Genomic DNA, 18,087 nt, shown 5'->3' on the forward strand with positions numbered 1-18,087 from the left:
CTTCTATCCAAATTAGCACAAGAAATTTGAAGATGGACAATCCAAAGAAAGATGGGCCTATTATCAGTACATCTAGCAGGGAAGAACAGTCTTGAGATGGACAGATTGAGCAGACAAGCTTCATGCTCTCATGAATGGGAACTCAACCAGTCAGTTCTTTAAGGGATTTTTCAGGATTGGGGAACTCCAGAAATAGATCTATTCGTAACACCTTTGAACGCAAAATGCCAAAGCTTAGCCTCCAGATGCCATTACCACCAATCCTTGGGGAGTGCACTGTTGATAAGGAGATTTGCGAGAAAATGCAAGATCAGCAAAATTATATTAATTTTAATTGCACCACATTGGGCAAGGCAAACATGGTTTACAGAACTGATCAAATTGGCAGAAGGGAAAATAATAAAGCTACCAAAAAGACAAGAACCATTGTTAATGGAAAAAAGAAGGGTTCTACACCCAGAGCTAGAATCTTTGAATCTGGCAGCGTGGCTCCTGGGGACTTAGAATTCTGACATCTAAAGCTGCCAGAAAAAAAACAAGGGGTATCCTTATGGAAGCAAGGAAACCTACAACTAGAAAATGCTGCACCGTTAAATGGAAGAGATGCACACTATGTTGTTATAAACAAGGACTTCTAGAGAAGAATACAAAAGAAAAGACGGTGTTAAAATATTTAACACATCTTCAGGAATGCAATTTAAACTATGCTTCTTTAACGTTACATTTAGTTGCTATAGTGGGTTACACAAGAGGACACATAGGGAGAAGTTTTTTCACGACACCAGTATTAAAAAGGTTTTTGGAAGGAGCAAAGAAGATTGCACCGCCAAAGATGGTACCAGTTTCTGCATGGTACTTAATTGTGGTTCTCAAGAATCACTTTGAACCGTTACATAAAGCAGATCTACAGATGCTCGCCCTAAAGACTGCCTTTCTAGTGGCTACAACTTCCCTATGCAGGGTAAACAAATTACAGGCACACAGTTTACAAGAGCCATATTTTTAAATACACAAAGATAGGATTGTTCTGAGAACTGATCTTCAGTTCTTGCCCAAAGTGATTTCACAATTCCACATAAACCAGAGAATACAAAAACAAAGTTTGTTTCGTAATCCAAAGAATCGGGCAGAAAGAGCATTGCATACATTAGATACAAGATGGGCAGTACTGTTTTATATTGAAAAGACAAAGCTCTTTTGGAAAGTTTACTTTACTTTCCAAACAGTTTTCTAGGAAGACCAGTAACCAAGAATGTATTTGCAAGATGGATAGCATGAACAGTTCAATTATGTCACAATAATGCAGGGAAACCATTGCATTCAGTTACAGGAGCTCAATCAAAAAGAAAAAAAGGAACAACTATTGCATTTCTGGTGAATGCGCCTTTACAAGAGATGTGTATGGCTGCAACATGGTCATCAGTTCACACTTTCACTAGACACTACTGCATAGATGGTACACATGAACAAAGAAGCACCAGTGGGACAAAAAGTTTTACAACACCTGTTTAGTAATCAGTTTTCATCTTCAACCCAACCACCTCAACACAAACCGCTATAGAGTCAATGCACAGCGTGTGAATCCAGAAAAGATGAATGCAGTAAAATGTAGCGTTCCTTACCTGTCAGTGTAGTTTTGCAGCTTGAAGAATTTTCTGGATTTACATGTGTCCCACCCAACTCTGACAGGAAGATGAAAGAAAAAAATAATAATCTGAAGATGGCAACCTAAGTTGGGAACTACTGGAAGAAGCGCGACGGTGTCACAGGCGACACCAAATGGAGGTACAACAAAGCACAAAAACAATGAAAGGACAAAAAGTTTTTGAATGCAGTTCTGGACCCAGCCACTAGACGGGATGAATCCAGAAAATTCTTCAAGCTGCAAAACGACACCAACAGGTAAAACTTTACGTTTTCCCATACTTAGATGATTGACCCATCAGAAGTGCTACCTGTCAGCAGTTTTTTGAATACACAAGCCACCATATATTTGCTTCATCAACTAGTTTTTACCATCAGTGTAGGCAAATCCCATTTGCAGATACAACCCTACCTAGGAGCCATCCCCGATTCTCAACGAGGTATAGCTTACACAAATGCCGCCAGGATCCAGTCCTTCTAAATACTTATTTCCCTGTTTAAACCTCTTCAGCGGATAACAGTGAAGACAGTCATGCGTCTTCTCAGTATGATGGCTTCATGCATGGCCATAATACCTCATGCCAGATTTAACATGCATGTGTTGCAAGAATGCTTAGCTCTCCAAAGTTGTCAGTTGGAGGATCTAGTGTTGATCAGCCATCAAGCTTGCCACTCTCTTCAACACCAGCAGTCTCCTAAAGGGACAGCCTTTCCTGGACCCAGTTCCGTAGAGAACCATTACATCGGACACCTCTCTCATGGGCTGGGAAGCGCATTCACAAGATCTCATTGTCCAGTGGCAGCACTGAACGCTCGGCAAGAAACATTTCCATATCAATCACTTGGAGTTGCTAGCTGTTCATCTAGCGCTAAAAGCCTTTTTCCCTTACCTGATTCGTAAGGTAGTCCTCATCAAAACAGATTACATGACTGCCATGTACCATCTCCAAAAGCTGGGGACACCAGATCCCATCAGTTCTCTCACATAGCTCAGACCATTTGGAGATGGACTCTCAGATACAGCATTCGCCTGTTAGCGGAATACCTTCCAGTTGTGGACAATGACTTTGCAGCTCTCCTCAGTTCTCCGCAACAGGAGACATCAGCAAGCCCATGAATGAGAGTTCCACTCGCATGTCCTCCTCCTATGCTTCTGGCAGTGGAGCCACCCGGAAATAGACTTTTTCGCCACAGCAGAAAACACAGAATGCCCAAACTTTGTCTCCAGGTTTCCCCAGATCAAGGGCAGCACTCTGTGGATCAGTTGGTCAGGGATATTTGCTTACTCTTTTCCACCTATCTCACTGCTTCCATTTGTGGTTTGCAAACGTGGGCAGCCATCTCTAACCCTCATCCTAGTAGTTCTCGCATGGGCAGGGCAAACATGGTTCACCACACTGCTAAAACTCTCAGTAGTTCCCCAGGAGGTGCTGCCTAACAGACAGGGCCTTCTCATGCAGAATCATGGAGAAATCAGACACCTAGATCCCTCAACCTTGCAATCTGGCTCCTGAGGTCCTGGAGTTTGGTTATTTGAACCTACCACAGCCATATATGGACAGTCTTAAAGAAACACGCAGATCAACTACCCTTTATTGTTATGGGGCAAAGTGGAAAAGATTTGCCCTCTGTCATTCCATCTAAATAGACCCTTTAAACCCCAATGTTCAGGACATTATCTATTCCATTTACGTACTACTGGTCTAGCTTTTTTACATCCTGAAGGCTACACCAAGCAGTGATGGCTTCTACAAAACAGACAACACGCTTCCTTATTAAGGATTCCTGTCATTCTAGCCTTCCTAGAAGGGCTTAAAAAAATTATTCCTTTTGGATTGCCACTTGCCCCTACTTGGAATCTTAATATTGTACTAACAAGGTTAAGAGGACCTCCGTTTTAGGCCCTCCACCAGTGTTTATCCTGGAAAATATTATTTCTAGTTGCTATCCCTTCACTCAGACATATCAGTGAGCTTGAGAAATGAACCTTAGGTGAACCCTTCTTCCAACTACACACAGTGGTACTCCGTACCAATCCCATTTTTTTTTTCCAAAGGTGGTGTCTCAAATCCAATTGATCTATTGAATTGCCAGTATTTTTCCCCATCCTGAATCAGTTGCGGAAAGAGCTCTACATACCTTAGATGTAAAAAGATCCCTTATCTATTATTCTGATAGAACTAAGTCATTTTGGAAAACACAACAACTTTTTTTTGCCTTTTCAAAACCACACAAAAAAGGCAATTTCTAAACTAAGCATTGCACATTGGATTGTCAAATGCATTCAAACATGTTATGCTAAAGCTGAGGGGAGGAGGGGCGCTAGAAAGCCCGACTGCAAGATGTCCGCCGTGCATTCAGGATCTGCCGGCTGGAGTGCTCTATCTGTAATTTATCATAATTAGATTGGGGCATCAGGGCTTCCTCAGGGTGCCTGTGTGTCTCTTGTTTTGCTGCACCGTAGAAACCCCGAATTTCTGACGGGGGAGCTTGTCAGGTCAATTGGCGCAGAAGAGCACACTACATCCCAGGCCCGCCTTGTGGGAGAGGACTGTAAATAGAATGATGACACCAGAGCATCGCACTGGGATAGGTGAGATGTGACACTGGTGAGTGAAGCGCTCTGGCGCTGTGAGGCAGCAGACTGACGGCGGTACTTGAGACCAGGCAGGGGGTGGGAGATTTGCAGCTGAAGAGTCGCTTACTTGCTTGTGGGCTGTCGGGGGCAGCTAGAGGAGGTGACCAGGACCGGGTGAGTGCTTCGTGGCTGCTGCTTCCTGAGCTACCATCAGTGGAATACTTAGACCTAGCTGGTGTCGTGAGGGGCTCTGTGCAGCCTTCCAGGCCCAGGGAGACAAGCAAGCAGCAACCTGTCTTAAATGAATCCCAGTGAGGTCCTTGAACTGTGCTTGCCTGGCCTCGAGCGAGCCACCCTGGGAGAGGGAACTGGTCCCCAGACTTGTGCCAGAATGCTGGCAGGCTGCCGACCCTCGAGCTGTCCAAGCACAACATCTGAGATTAATTAGATTGACTAGCTGAACAGCTGGTGACACTGGGACTGGACTCAGCATGTTTCAATGCTGGAGAGTTTTCTTGCCATTGCTCCCCCTGTGTTCCTCAATGAAGCCAACATGCACTAAATGACGCCTTGGTGCTGGCTTGGTTGTCTCTGCTGAGAGACACCATTTGAATAGGCGATGGGCTGTCAGTGCATGGCAGTATAGGGGCTCTGGCCCCACTACATGTGGGGCTGTCATAATGCCTGTTTCCTGTCTCCTGGCCCTTCCATCTGCTGACTGCAGGGCAGTGAATACTTTATGGCTCATTTGCTGCCACATCACAAGTGCCTAGTGTAATTTGGCCTGCTCATGCTCCCTGTGCTTGCTCCCCGGGGTGAGATGATGCCTGACTCTGGAATCCTTGGGGCCCCTCTCTGCTGTGTCTTGGTCCATAGACACGACCAGTCTGGAGGGGTTTACTGGCGTGACAATTGGATGAACTACCATTCTGTGCAGTTGTTTGGACTAAGTGGGTGACGATGCAAGCTGCGTGTGCTGTGCTGTTCATTGCTCCGACTTTCTCCACCTTGTGTGGGATTGCCCAAAGTGCAGGGCTTCTTGCTTGAGGTATTTGACGCTATTGATGATATTATTGGCCATGAGATGGAATGCTCCACCGCAAGTTGCACACTTGGGCTATGTGAAGGATGTCCCATTGGACATGGGTAAATTGATAGTGGTACTTCTTTTGCAGTGAAGCATCAGGTAGTGATGCACTGGGGTCAGCGTCTGACGCAGCACTGACCCAAGTGGCTACTGCCAGACAAAACTGACAGCCTACTAGGAGTTGAAATTCCGCCTCCAAAATATTTAGTCCCTCTTGGAGCTAAATTTGCGTGCACAGGCTGGTGAGAGGGTGACTAAGACTGCCACAGACCTGGCAGCGGCTGAAACGCTGGATTCTCTCCCCCTTTGTGACCCCCAGCTACTGAAGGGCATAGGTAGGTTTCGCTGGCATGCTTCCTGGCACTTATGGTGGAGATCCCTTAGTGGAGGTATAGACCAGTTTCCCTTAGCTGAGTGGCTCTCACCCACCACCCACCCCACAGTTATGTAAGAGAACAACAGTACCACTACTTGAGATGTTTTTGCTGTAAATTATTCTATTGGGCTACTGGCAGTTATGTGGAACTGTACTTGTTCTCGTTTGTTTTTGTCTACAAAACTTCAATAAACAGAACTTTTTAAAAAAGTTATGCTTAAGCTAAGAGAACCTTACCTTTCCCTCCTAGAGCTCACTCCACTCGTAAAAAATGAGCTTCAGTTGCCTTTCTAGGAAATATACCTATAGCTGACATATGTAAGGCAGCTACATGATCTATACCACACACACATTTACCAAACATTACTGTGTAGATGTGCTGACCCACCAACAAGCTAATGTTGGCCAAGCAGTTCTTAAGTAAACCCCCAAAGGTTATCACCGCTTTTGAGGAAGACTGCTTTTCAGTGTATGTTATGCATGTGTATCTACAGCCACATATGTCTCGAACGGAAATTGTTACTTACCCAGTAAGCATCTGTTGTGACACGTAGTGCTTCAGATTCACATGCTTAGCATAATCCTGCCATCTAGTGTTGGGCTCGGAAGTGTGCAAGTTGTTTTTTTCCAGGAAAGTCTTTAGTCTCACAAGGTAGAGACTCCTCTTCTTGTTGGTAATGCGCATGGTCAATGACTCGCATTGTTAGATTGTTTTCCCGCAAGGCTGGTGAGCATGGAGTGGAAGTACAGCATAGTATAAAAACCTATCTGTGCTAAATGAATGTGTGATAACTTCTAAAAGTAACTTTAACACTTAGGTGTCTGGGGCAGAAGGTGGGCGCATGTGATTCTACAGTCCTACATTCCACGAACAGATGCTTATGTGATAAGTATCATTTTCCTTCCGTCCTGTGGCTAAAGAAAAATCACTTGACCCATGAACGTTGATGGTGTAGTTTCGATAATCTTTTTTTTTCAGTAATTAATTTTACTGGCCTTGAAATGTATTTTTCCTATGTAAACTGTGGACTTTTTTTTGAGTTATTGGATTTGTAAACAGGAGATGTGTAATTACAGATAATAACTTTGTGAAGAATAGAATACATTGTTTTCTATAATATTCTCATAATAGTTTACTCAGCTAAACTTCAATTGTTCTACTGTCAAATTAAATCGATTATTTTGTGCACTACTGTTGTGATTTGAGGTTAACAGTATGGTATATGAGTGTTTTGCTTGTGTGAATGTGTCATCGTCATTGGATTACTTGGTGGCTTTCGCTTAAATCCGTACTTACATTAACCACATTACAATAGTACTAAGAACCCATTTGCAAAGAAAAGATATGAACGTGTGTAAAACCGTGATTGTCCCACGATGGAGCTTCTCCCCCTTTAAACCTCTTGCTGCAGCACTAGAGCCAATACCGACGAAGCCTGCTTCCATTTCAGATTATGGTTATGTGATCTTGCACTGTACAGTCACTAATCAGAATGCATTAAAGCACTAATATTCTTGAGTGGAGTAATTGGGGTTCAGTTCAGACATAAGTGATGCCAGTAAAAGGAGACACTTGCATTGGCGTTACAAGTGTGGTGTGTGGGAATGTAAGTTACCTTTAAATTCACATTTGTCATCTGCTCGATTAGAGCGCTTCCATTCATGCGCTGCATGCTGCAGTGCACTTTGGCATAACCATGGCATACTCATTCTGTTTTTTACAAATCTCTTCAGAAAGAAAATGGAGCCTCTACGTTTAGCTGTCGTTTCCTATAAACATTCAAAAGTGAATATAAAATGTGTGAGTGTAAACCCACTCAAAGTACATGAGCAGTCGCCAACATTTTATTAGAATAAAGAAATGAGTCCACTAGAATAAAGAAATGAGACCAAAGAAATGAATGAAAGCTGGAAGGAATCAATGGTTTAGCGGCTTAAAACCTAGAATATAGAGCATTGGGGTTGTCTTTTCAATATGTTTAACCCATATGTGTATTTAAAACTTATTTTTCCATCATGTATACAGTTATTTTTAATGCGCTTGAACACACATTTTCTTCTAGTGTTTTTTTTAAATTTAAGTAGGGCATTTAAAACATGTATTTTTGTTTGATCAGATTCTATTTTGTTTTTTTTTCCACTGCATGTGCGCCATTGTTCATGTTAATCCATGTCTTTGGCCAGTAAATGGAATCTTTCTCGCTGTCAGAGAAGTAATGGCTTAAAATAATGTATATACTACTTTTGTGTAAAGATAAAAAATGAAAATATTACGGAAATGTTTCCATCCACATCTACATGGGATCTTTACATTGAGCGGGAACATGCCATTTGGCTGAAAGTTGAGCCCATTTGCGAGGTGACCAGAATACCCGAGGCACAAACAGAGACATCAACTTGAAGTTTAACCTTGTGGGAGTAAGATTGATATTTGGTGGTCCCCCTCTTGTGATTGGTTCCACGTAACATAGACGAGACGTTTTTGCCACTTGAGTGATTGTCTAGAGGTGTTCCTCACACTGTCCTGATGAAGACCCCATTAGATGAAAGGGAATTACATCCTGATTGAAGGGGGTTGAAACATCAACAATCAATATTTTTTGTTTGCATTGTATTTTCCCCTAACTGGCAATAACGGGCTATTGAAGTCTACGCCCACAGAAGGGTGAATAAGAACCAGTCTGCATTAAGCTGGCAGGTTCCAAAAGGATTGTGCTTTTAATTTTAGGATTTTCATGCATCTTTGGTCATGTTTTGTAATGCAGTACATGAGCACTTCTTGCTCCTATCACACATTGAGCACCTTATGTATGAGATGAATGATTAGTCATTCTGCTAAAATACAGCATTTGTTTAAACGTGTGCTGTGGTCAGGCCCACATTTAGCGGTAATGTGTTAACTTATGAGAGTTGACTGAAGCAATATGAGTATTCTGATTTAATGCAATCTAAAGACATCTTGTATGCCAAGACGCGGATGGATGATATATTGTTTCATATATCATCCATCCACGTCTTGGCATACAAGATGTCTTTAAATGCGGGCAAGGTAATGTAATTTTCCCCGGATTGCTCAATACTAGCACTTGAGGAAGCCAGGGGTTGCCTCTGAAAGGCAGGTGGCGCTGGGACATAGCTAATTGTGTGTTCCCGATGTGTCCTAGAAGCCTTTTTGGCTTTTTTTCGTATGACTTCAGCTAAAATGGGGGGTGTCAATAGAACCCAGTTTTGTCTGTATGCTACGTAAGGTTTTATATAAGTGGTAATTGGGTTTTATTTACTGCCTCTAGGCAGTTCTAGTAGATTTAATATGAACACTATAAGCTGTTAACTATTCACCCAAAGTATATCCCAGTGGCTCACGTAGTTTTTTTTTTAATGTATTTATTTTATTTAGGCTGTTATGAGAAATTGGTATATGCAGCAAAAGTGTTTTTCTGGTTGACATATTTGAATGAGTGTTAGCCACTATTAAAACGCAGGTCACGTGAGACTGGTCGCCAGTTTATCCACTTGAGCACATCTTCTGCTGCGTAAAGGCATACTGACCCACAGGGAGAGGGAAGAGTTTCCAGCCGCCCATCATGTAGGAGCCTGATTTGTGACTTCATGTGACCTAGCCATGCTGCTATGTTGTATGTGACTTGACCGCACGGCTGTCTGCATACCTAATGTAAACGTGTCCTTAAAATATATAGATAGTGCTTTTTTGGCTTCGCCCAAAGGAGTATTTCCTCTCGCCATTGGCTTGTTGGCGTATCATTTTTCCTCCTTTATGGTACTTACATTGTAATGCATTATTTTACATCTCAAAAGTACACTAAATAATCAACATCAAATTAATTTTTTCTCATTTGCATTTTATACAGAATTTATAACTAAGACAGGCTTGTTAAAAATATTCTAACAAGGAGTCAAACTGTAAACCAGACCTATTTATTTTAATTCTCAAAAATACATCAGCAAATCTAATTATTGTTTTCTCTGTTGCATTTTATACAGAAATTATATCTAAAGCAGGCTTTAAAAAAATATTCTGGTAAGGAATCAAACTGTATACCAGACCTATTTACTTTGCCAGTGCTCGATTTTATATTACCTAATTTAAGAAAGTCAGTTGAAACAATCCTAATCAAATTACTTTGTTTTTGTTTTTATGTTTACAAGGGTTTTATTTAATGCCAGGTGCAGATCAGTATCAAAGAACAGCAGTTAATCCTGTCATGCTTCAAGTAAAATATCACCTGAGGAAGTGTGTTCCAGGGTGACCGAATCATTAAAGACTACATTTTGGCTAAATTGTTTGGCAACGAATTAGAAAATATGTGCAGAGACCTTGTGGAGAGAGATACATCTGTATTATAATAATTCATACCGACATGTAAACCAGTAATTCAATAGGGCGGTGTGTTCGGAAACTTTTAAGTGCAATTTGAAAAATGAACAACAGTATTATGATATGTGAAGTAAGTGGTAAGACATGCAAATCAATAAAAGGATCACGTCTTTACAGTAAGAACGTTTTTTTCTACTTATGCTGATGATCAGGTTCCAGCTGAAGGCTTGTTAACAGTAACAGAGCTGGCTGCAAGGCAGCTCAGTGTGCTAAGCACTTGCTGCTGGACTCTAATCTTACCCTGAGCATCGTAGGCTTAAATCTCAGAAGAGCCGCCTTTGGTCTTCCTCAGTCTATAAACTAGGCCACTAGGCCTGAAGCCCTTTATTTTCCCAGCCTTGAACCTGTATCCACCATTTCCTCCTAGTATGGCCACATCGGCTTTGGCAGGCTCTTGACTTCATTTGGCTCCAAAGCACGTTGCAGTAGCTCTGGAACTTGGCCTAAGTTCCTGGTTACCTCCCTTGACCTACCCACCTGCGCCAGCCGCACCTCTAGCAGTAGGGGGCTCAGCAGCGGCCCTGCACTGAAGGACAGCAGTAGCTCCATCACCCTGGCCTCAGACTCTCTTCTGTGTGGGGCCAAGTTTATGCCACAAACTCGAGTCGTAGTGTTTGAGTGTGCATCATGTAATCAGCATTCGTATCCGGCGGTTACTGCAAACTAAGCTTGTCTCCATTGGGATTCTGCTTTCTTGGGACTCTTATCTTTGTTTCGCATGAACGTCTTTGAGGGAGTTTTGTGCTGTTGCATGTGCTGTGCTGTGCTGTGTGTGCGTGTTAAGGAAGACATCTGCAAGAGTCATCAGGCAGTATTCACCTAAATTAATTGATCATCCTATATCTATTCGGAAAGAACTCGACCTGTTGTTTATGGACAGTTCTGTCTACAACCTTCACCAACGTTCCAGCCGCCTAACATTTTTACATCGGCTTTAATCAAGAGTGGCTTTTGTTTGTATCTCATTCCCTTTTATCCTTTCCCCTTTAGTGACACAGCACCAAAATTGCGTTCATTAAATCTTGGAGATTACGAGAACCCAAAGCTATATGTTAGAGGAACAGCAAACTTACACAGTGGTTCAGATAATGTATTTGGTTCTCAGTGATGACAGGACCTGGAATTTTGTTCCTTGTCCAAGTTCTCTCCAGCTCCATTTGATCTCTGGAGCATTAACATCTGCCCGTGCATCTCTAGTGCAGACCGGAAACAAGCATCCTGGGACTGGTTTCAGGGTATCACTCTTCATCAACCAGGCTAGCTTGAATCCAGTGACATACTGAGTCCTGGACCAACGTCTGGGCATACCCATCGCTCTTAATGGCGACAAAAGCAAACAACCACTAATGATGGACAGCGTGCAGAACCAATCAAACATTCACCCCCAGTCACAAAATGACAGCCATTTTTAAACAAGGGGAAGAAGCCAGCCACCAGAACAAGCATTTGCAATGCAACGGGTCTCGCGTTTGCTCGTGTTAACGCTGATAGCATTGTAAACTCCTAACCTGACATTTCACCTATCGCCAAAAGTGCATTTATGTGCGTAACCCAAAAAAGTGCACTTAACTGTGTAAAGCGCTCGACTTCTGCCAAGCCAGATCGCGCTGGGAAAATAGAGAAAAAGTAGTCCACGAGCCGGACAGAAAACAGCGAGCCTTGCGTGTTTTCTGTACTTGGTCGATGCGCTCGAGGAGGGCTATCCACCGGAAAAGGTAGGACATGTGCATGCCTTCCACTAATGAAATCAAGCAGATTCTAACAGGCAAGCCCACAAGCCAATGACAGACACTGACGTGACGTGGACAGGGCTCCGAGCCCTTTTTAATTACTAAAGCGTCTCGCTTAGCGAAACGCATGCGCTAGCGCATGCGATGCAGGCTCGACCCTAAAAAACGGCCCTCTGTTATCTTGCATCTGATGCACATGGTCCTGCCTACTTCTCTGGTGCTCAGCTGAGAACCATAACTGCCTTAGCATTCAGCAGAATGCGAAAGGCCTTGTGAGCTTACCATGAACTTACAAGGGGCTTACATAATTTACCGCTAAAGGGCAGGTAGTGCTGGGCCATATATGGTTAATTATTTGTATTCCTGACACGTCCTAGCCTTATTGGCTTTTTCATGTGGTTTCTTACGCCTCTACCTAAAATGGTGATAACTTGTAGAACCAAATTTTGTCTGTATGCTACTTGGATTTTGTAAATGTTAACTGGGTTCAACATACTGCCAATAGGCAGTTCTAGGGGGTATAATATGAACACAACCCGAGTAACGAGCTATAACCATTAACCCAATATACATCTCAGTGGCTCACATGTAGCTATTCTAGTTCGACACAGCTGTTCCCTTATTTTTCTGTATTGATTTATTTAGTATCAAACAATAATTGGTAAAACACAATTCCACATGACAAGTTTAATTACATAAATTTTGATGAAAACATGTTTTCTATGTATCTTGAGAAAATGCATGTCAATTGGAGATAGTTTGAACGAAATTTGTAACTTAGGTAGTGTCATATTTTTGTAATTATATACATATTTTTTCCTAGTGAGGTACTCTGATATAAAGATAGGTGGGCTTTTTTGTGTCAAGCACTGACGCCACTGTATGAACCATCAAATGTTATTTGTGCTTTGCGATTGTCTAAAGATGTGGTCACAATTTATGACTTGTTTTTTGGATTGTACAAATGTGATTTTCTAATTATTTCTTTTAGGTGACAGAATTATAAAAGTAAATGGTGAAAGTGTCATAGGAAAGACATATTCACAAGTAATCTCTTTAATTCAGAACAGGTAAGAATTATTTAAAGCTTGATCCCTGTAAATTTGTCTTATGATTTGTGGTTTGGAAGATGGTTTTGACTTTTACTTTGTTACAGCACTGTATTATAATTTTCTGGTATGTTATATTTTCGTTTATTTTAGGCAGCTTAAGAACCATATGTGAATTATTCCCATTGTTAGGAAGTTATCCCTGTGATAAACTTTCAGTGGTAATATTGCAGAAACACACACAATGATAAGTTGTAAAGGTATGCTTGATGTTGTATCTCAAAAGGACTTAAAGTTGTGGTAAATGGACATTTCCGACTAGGACATCTGTTATGTCAGTTTCCTAATGTAATATTGTATCCACACTCCACAAAACACAATCTGCAGTAGCTCTGAGTCCGCACATATTCCTCAGATAATAGTTTGAGATGCTTTGCAGGTAGCTCACTATCAGCGCCTTGTGGTGCAGTCAGATTTGTCCAAGAACAAAAATGTTGGAGCTGAATACGTTCTTCTGGCACAGAAGATTTTCTGCCAGTGGTGAGGACAATATTTGGAAAATTCTGAGGAAGCACAAGGGTGCTCTTGCCACATTGCTGCAGACTGGCAGTGGCTCTGTTTGTATGAGCTGTACAGCACTTCTCCCTGCCCGTTTTCTCCACTGAGACCCTAGCACCGCTTCAGTGAACAGCCTAAGCAGGTGTTGCCTCTTGTCAAAGGAATAGGACATTTGCCTGGAAATCTTGCAGGCTTTGGACCATCCACCCAGAGAGGCCCTTACTATCAGCTTGAACAAAGCGTGCTCATTGACCAAGGATAGGTGTAAGCAGATCGTATGGGATGGCCCAATGATGATTGGGCATGTGTATTCCTTTATGCCTTCTCTCCAATCCCTTATGTCCCAAGGGGTCTTCTGAAACACCATTTTTGACTATCCTCTAATCCTATATATCCTAAGGGTTCTTCCAAAAGACTAGAGGTGGCCTTATGCTTTCCTTTCCAGTCCCATATCTTCCCTGGTCATAGATGATCACAGTGGAGATATTACATTTCTCAGACCAATGCTCCGGTGTCATGTCTGTTTCTCTAAGTTCTTCCTTCTGTTTTGCTTCATTTTTAGCCATCAGCTTGGACTTTTAATCTTTTTATGTAATGTAGTGTTTTAATTTAAAGTCACCATACTTTTCATGATAAAATCGGATTGGCATTTCGAACAATTAGTTGTCAGTAAACATGACACTGCAACTTGGTGTTGCTAATTTAACGCACTCACATTTATGGTCCCATATGCCATGCGAGGCATGTGACTGGTCATGTTTCATTGGTAGTTTGTTTCTCTTAGTCATACTGGACGAGTAAGCCATATAGCAGCTTGTACATCCTGCTCTTTATATGCCATACTAAGCAACAAAGATCATGTGACCGTTGAACCCCCTTAACCAGACTGATGGACCTCAACAGGTTAATGAGACCCATATAGTAGTTAAACCTGTTTTTACAGCATATTGTTAGCCTTTTGGAAGTATCCCACCCATAGTCTTCAACACCAAAACATTTTAACACGCATTCCTTCCAATGGGAACACCACTTGAGCTATGGTGAATCTTGCAGCACCATAGTACATGGGGTGCCGCATCATAATTTTACGTTCTTTTCTTCTGAACTCTCGATTCCAGTTATAGATGTGTCTAGTAGTTCCAGTGGAAATTTTAAGTTAAAATTCTGTATGACTTTTTCTTTTTTTTTTTTAACCTATTCTTCTGCCAAAATGAGCAAAATGTCTGACACCTGTGACTGCTTTATGTGGTGGTTTGATGTTAGAATGGAAAATGCAATGCTTGCCTCGGTTTGATTTCAAAGGCCCTTCTGCTCAATTGAAAAGAAGATGGTTGCTGAAGCAAGTTTGCCCACAGAGCACTGATGAGACCCTTACACGGGTTCTTGTTCTCATTTGCAGGATCGGGTTTGATACCAATAAACATTAAAGATTTGGAGATTTGAGTGGATCTTAGTCTTCCAGACTCGAGCTTTCTCCTGAAAAAAGAGAAAAGCTTTCTCTCTGAACTTTGAGGATGAATCACAGCTGGTTCTGGAGTGCTTTTGTGAATGCAGCTTCTGGTGAGGAGGGAACGTTGGCTTCATTTTCAGTGGTACTGCCGATGGTGCTTTTCCAGCAGTTCAGGATTTCCATTGTAATAATTGTTCCAATTTAGAGCGCAGTTGGCTTTCTAAACGTCATTCAGCCATTGCGCAGATCAGATATCCATATCAGTGCCATGGCTATTCTCAGTGGCTTAAAGGTATTACCACTTTTTCTTTTCCTCACTAAGCATCATATTTGTATGTGATGTGGTTTGAAGTTTAAAAGGATATCCACACCTCTTCTAAGTACACCTTCTTAAGAAGCCCCCTTACTGTACTAGTAAAATTAAATGCAGTGGCAAATTGTCGTGCAATGTTAGTAAGACTTTTTGTCTCGTTTTCTGTGGCAGATGCCTGTGATACAAAATACAGAAGAAAATGCAGCTATCACATTAGCTTGACAAGGCCAGCCCTATTCTCTTTGCTATTGCTTGTTTATTTTTTCTCTAAATGTTCATTCAATACTTTGGACATGCTCATGTTTGGGGAGCAGTGGTGGGAGACGAGGCTGACAATACTTTTGAAACCTGTAAGCAGTCTTGCGAGACTGCCATCTCTGTAGGACTGTTGGCCATCATTGTAACTACTCAGCTGCATAGATGGATGCCTTTAACTGACCACAGGCTTGGTTGAGGCAACCCCAGTATGAGAATCTATTAACGGTTGGAGGACAGTTCATGCATAGGCAATAGCTGAGGCTTCAGCTTTCAGCTCAGTTAAGTCTGTGACTCAAAGGAATCAATTTCAGTGATGGTCTTTTGAGATAAAAAATAAAATAAATTGTAGCAGGTGGGAAGCAGACATCATGCTTGGGTTTAGCAACTTTTTCTAAAAGATAAGTCATGTTTCACGACCATTCCTTCATGCATCACAAACAAAAGGACTTGGAGCAAAACTGTTAGAAGTTTTACAATTGTTGCAAAAGTCCCTCATAGAAGAGGAGCCACTGTAAGAATTTTGGCCCATGTTGCACTGAAGTTATCAACAGCAACACAGTGATGGAAAGAATTCTTGAATTCATCTTAGCCACTGGTGATCTCTGTGTTGCATTCCAAACTATCATTTTTTGCCCACTGTGCCGCTCTAGACAGGAACCAGTCCAATGCGAATCGGTCTTTGTTGTACGCTAGTGAGGGCACTCCAATCCGAAGTCTCAGACCAGGTCCCCTCCAGATTGGAACACAAGCAGCCCCAGATCGGTTTTGGCTTACTTAGGGTTCATCAGTGGGTTATAATAGCTTGATTCCTGCTTCACTCCTGTAAGGTGTGATTGACAGCATGGGTTACAGACAGTGGTCCGAAGCTCGCTTTATCTTACTGGTTGGCTGTAAGAAAGAATCTTTCCTAGCCCCTAAATAGTCAGAGTTCCTCAGCTAAAATATTCACGATTCAGAAGGAATATGAAGTGTGGAAAAAGTCTGCAAAGGTCACCGCACTCTTTGTTCTGTCTTGGAAAGCATCTTGTCAGTATTCCTATTAGGCCAAACCATTGTGCTTGGGCATATGGTTACATCGTGGTAAAATAGGAGCTAGAATTCACCTTGTGTAAGATTAGTCAAGAAAGGCAATTGAATGCCTAGGGCTACAAAATTGCATGAATAAACAAGTAAAAACATAGTTTACTGTGTGTCAGTGTAAAGCTCAGATTGTTGGCCTCTATTCCAGGTCAGTGTTTTGTACTGTGAAAGAAATCTTCACCACTACAGAATCACCCTTGATTTATAAGACACGTTGTATTCTATACATTTCAAAACATTCAAATTAAAGAATGCTGTTAATTACTAATAAAAATAATTCTTAGCCTCCATTTATATGCTAAATGGCTTCTCCTCAATTTGCTGGACCATCCCCAATTGTTAGGCATTCAGTTTCTGCTGTTGCTAAATGATGGTATTGGCATCCTCTTTGTCGACAAGCCCTGCTAAGTGTTATATTTGAAGTTACGCAAGGAAGCAGTACTGCTGTGGCATTGTGCAATCTCAAAAGGGTTCTAACTTATTGCAGCCAATTTGTCAGAAAAAAAGATGTTGAGATCAATATGCACCAGTGGAATCTTTAACATAATGTTGCCACAGATTTGTGAGTGGGTGATGTCTAAATGGTAGATCGCTATGCTATTCAGCAAAAGACAAAAGGTCCTATGTTTTGCTATTGGGAATTTCTAAAGAAGACTGCTTTAGAAGATCAGATATGGGTTGCCTGAATATTTGAAATGTCACATTCGTTTTTTAATCATATTGATAGTCCTGGTACAGGTGCACGAGTTTTGTATGACTGTATTGTGTAAATGGTTACATTCAGAAGTATTCGTAGAGTGTGAACCTAGGAGCAAAGCCATATAGCGGTGAGGTTAGATAACAAGAGAAGTCAGTTTAGTGCATAAAGGAGCTGAAAGGGAAGGTATTTTCTAGTAAGTTAAATATGGTTTTGAACATTTAAAGTAATGAGGGAGTATCCTCAGTGGTCCAGTTTCTCAGGGCAGTTATAGAAGGATCAGGTGCTGCTTGACGCAGGGGGTTTTCAGTTCCTAACATAGGTTGAGGAGGGAGAGATCATGCTAAAAGTGGGTTGACTAGAATTCCAGATTTCTTGGTGGATAGCAGTGGTGGTCTTAGGTCTTGTATTGTCTTTTCTTGTCTGACAGTGTTACTGTAGGTCTTATGTTGTGCACCTGCGATCTTGAATTTGCACACCATGCAGGGTGGATTGTTGAGTTTGCACCTTGAGGTCATGTGGTTGGCAAGAGTGAGCCACTGGATGTCTGGGAACGTGAGACCAATCAGTTCTTTGTCATTCAGACAACAGCATAGACAGTATTTTTAAGAGGGTCAGATTTGCATTTCGGATATCTGTGAATTTGATTTTGTCTCTTTTGGAACTGCTGTTCAGCTTGAACGGCCAATTAAGAGGCTTGAATCGGTAAGAAATACTTTTGTCTTTCGAAGCAAGCTGAATTTTATACCAAGTGGTTTGTAAATCCCCCCCCCCCTCAAAGTGTGTTCTGAAGCTTCGGCTGCTATCCATGTGGAATCCTAAGGATTTGACATGTTCATCAGTCAGTGGAGTAAAGTAATTGAGGTTCATT

General features: G+C 41.8%; 1 protein-coding gene across 2 annotated transcripts in view; it reads left to right on the forward strand.

Moving 5' to 3' along the window:
• The window catches only part of ARHGAP21 (Rho GTPase activating protein 21), a 367,146-nt gene that overhangs the window by 210,589 nt on the left and 138,470 nt on the right, over positions 1–18,087 (forward strand). For both annotated transcript variants that reach the window (XM_069211368.1, XM_069211369.1), the window contains exon 6: positions 12,803–12,881. In XM_069211368.1, coding sequence (XP_069067469.1) covers positions 12,803–12,881 — 79 coding nt within the window. The remainder of the gene's footprint in view (positions 1–12,802; positions 12,882–18,087) is intronic.

This window comes from Pleurodeles waltl, chromosome 10, assembly GCF_031143425.1.
Source record: "Pleurodeles waltl isolate 20211129_DDA chromosome 10, aPleWal1.hap1.20221129, whole genome shotgun sequence".
Taxonomy (NCBI): domain Eukaryota; kingdom Metazoa; phylum Chordata; class Amphibia; order Caudata; family Salamandridae; genus Pleurodeles; species Pleurodeles waltl.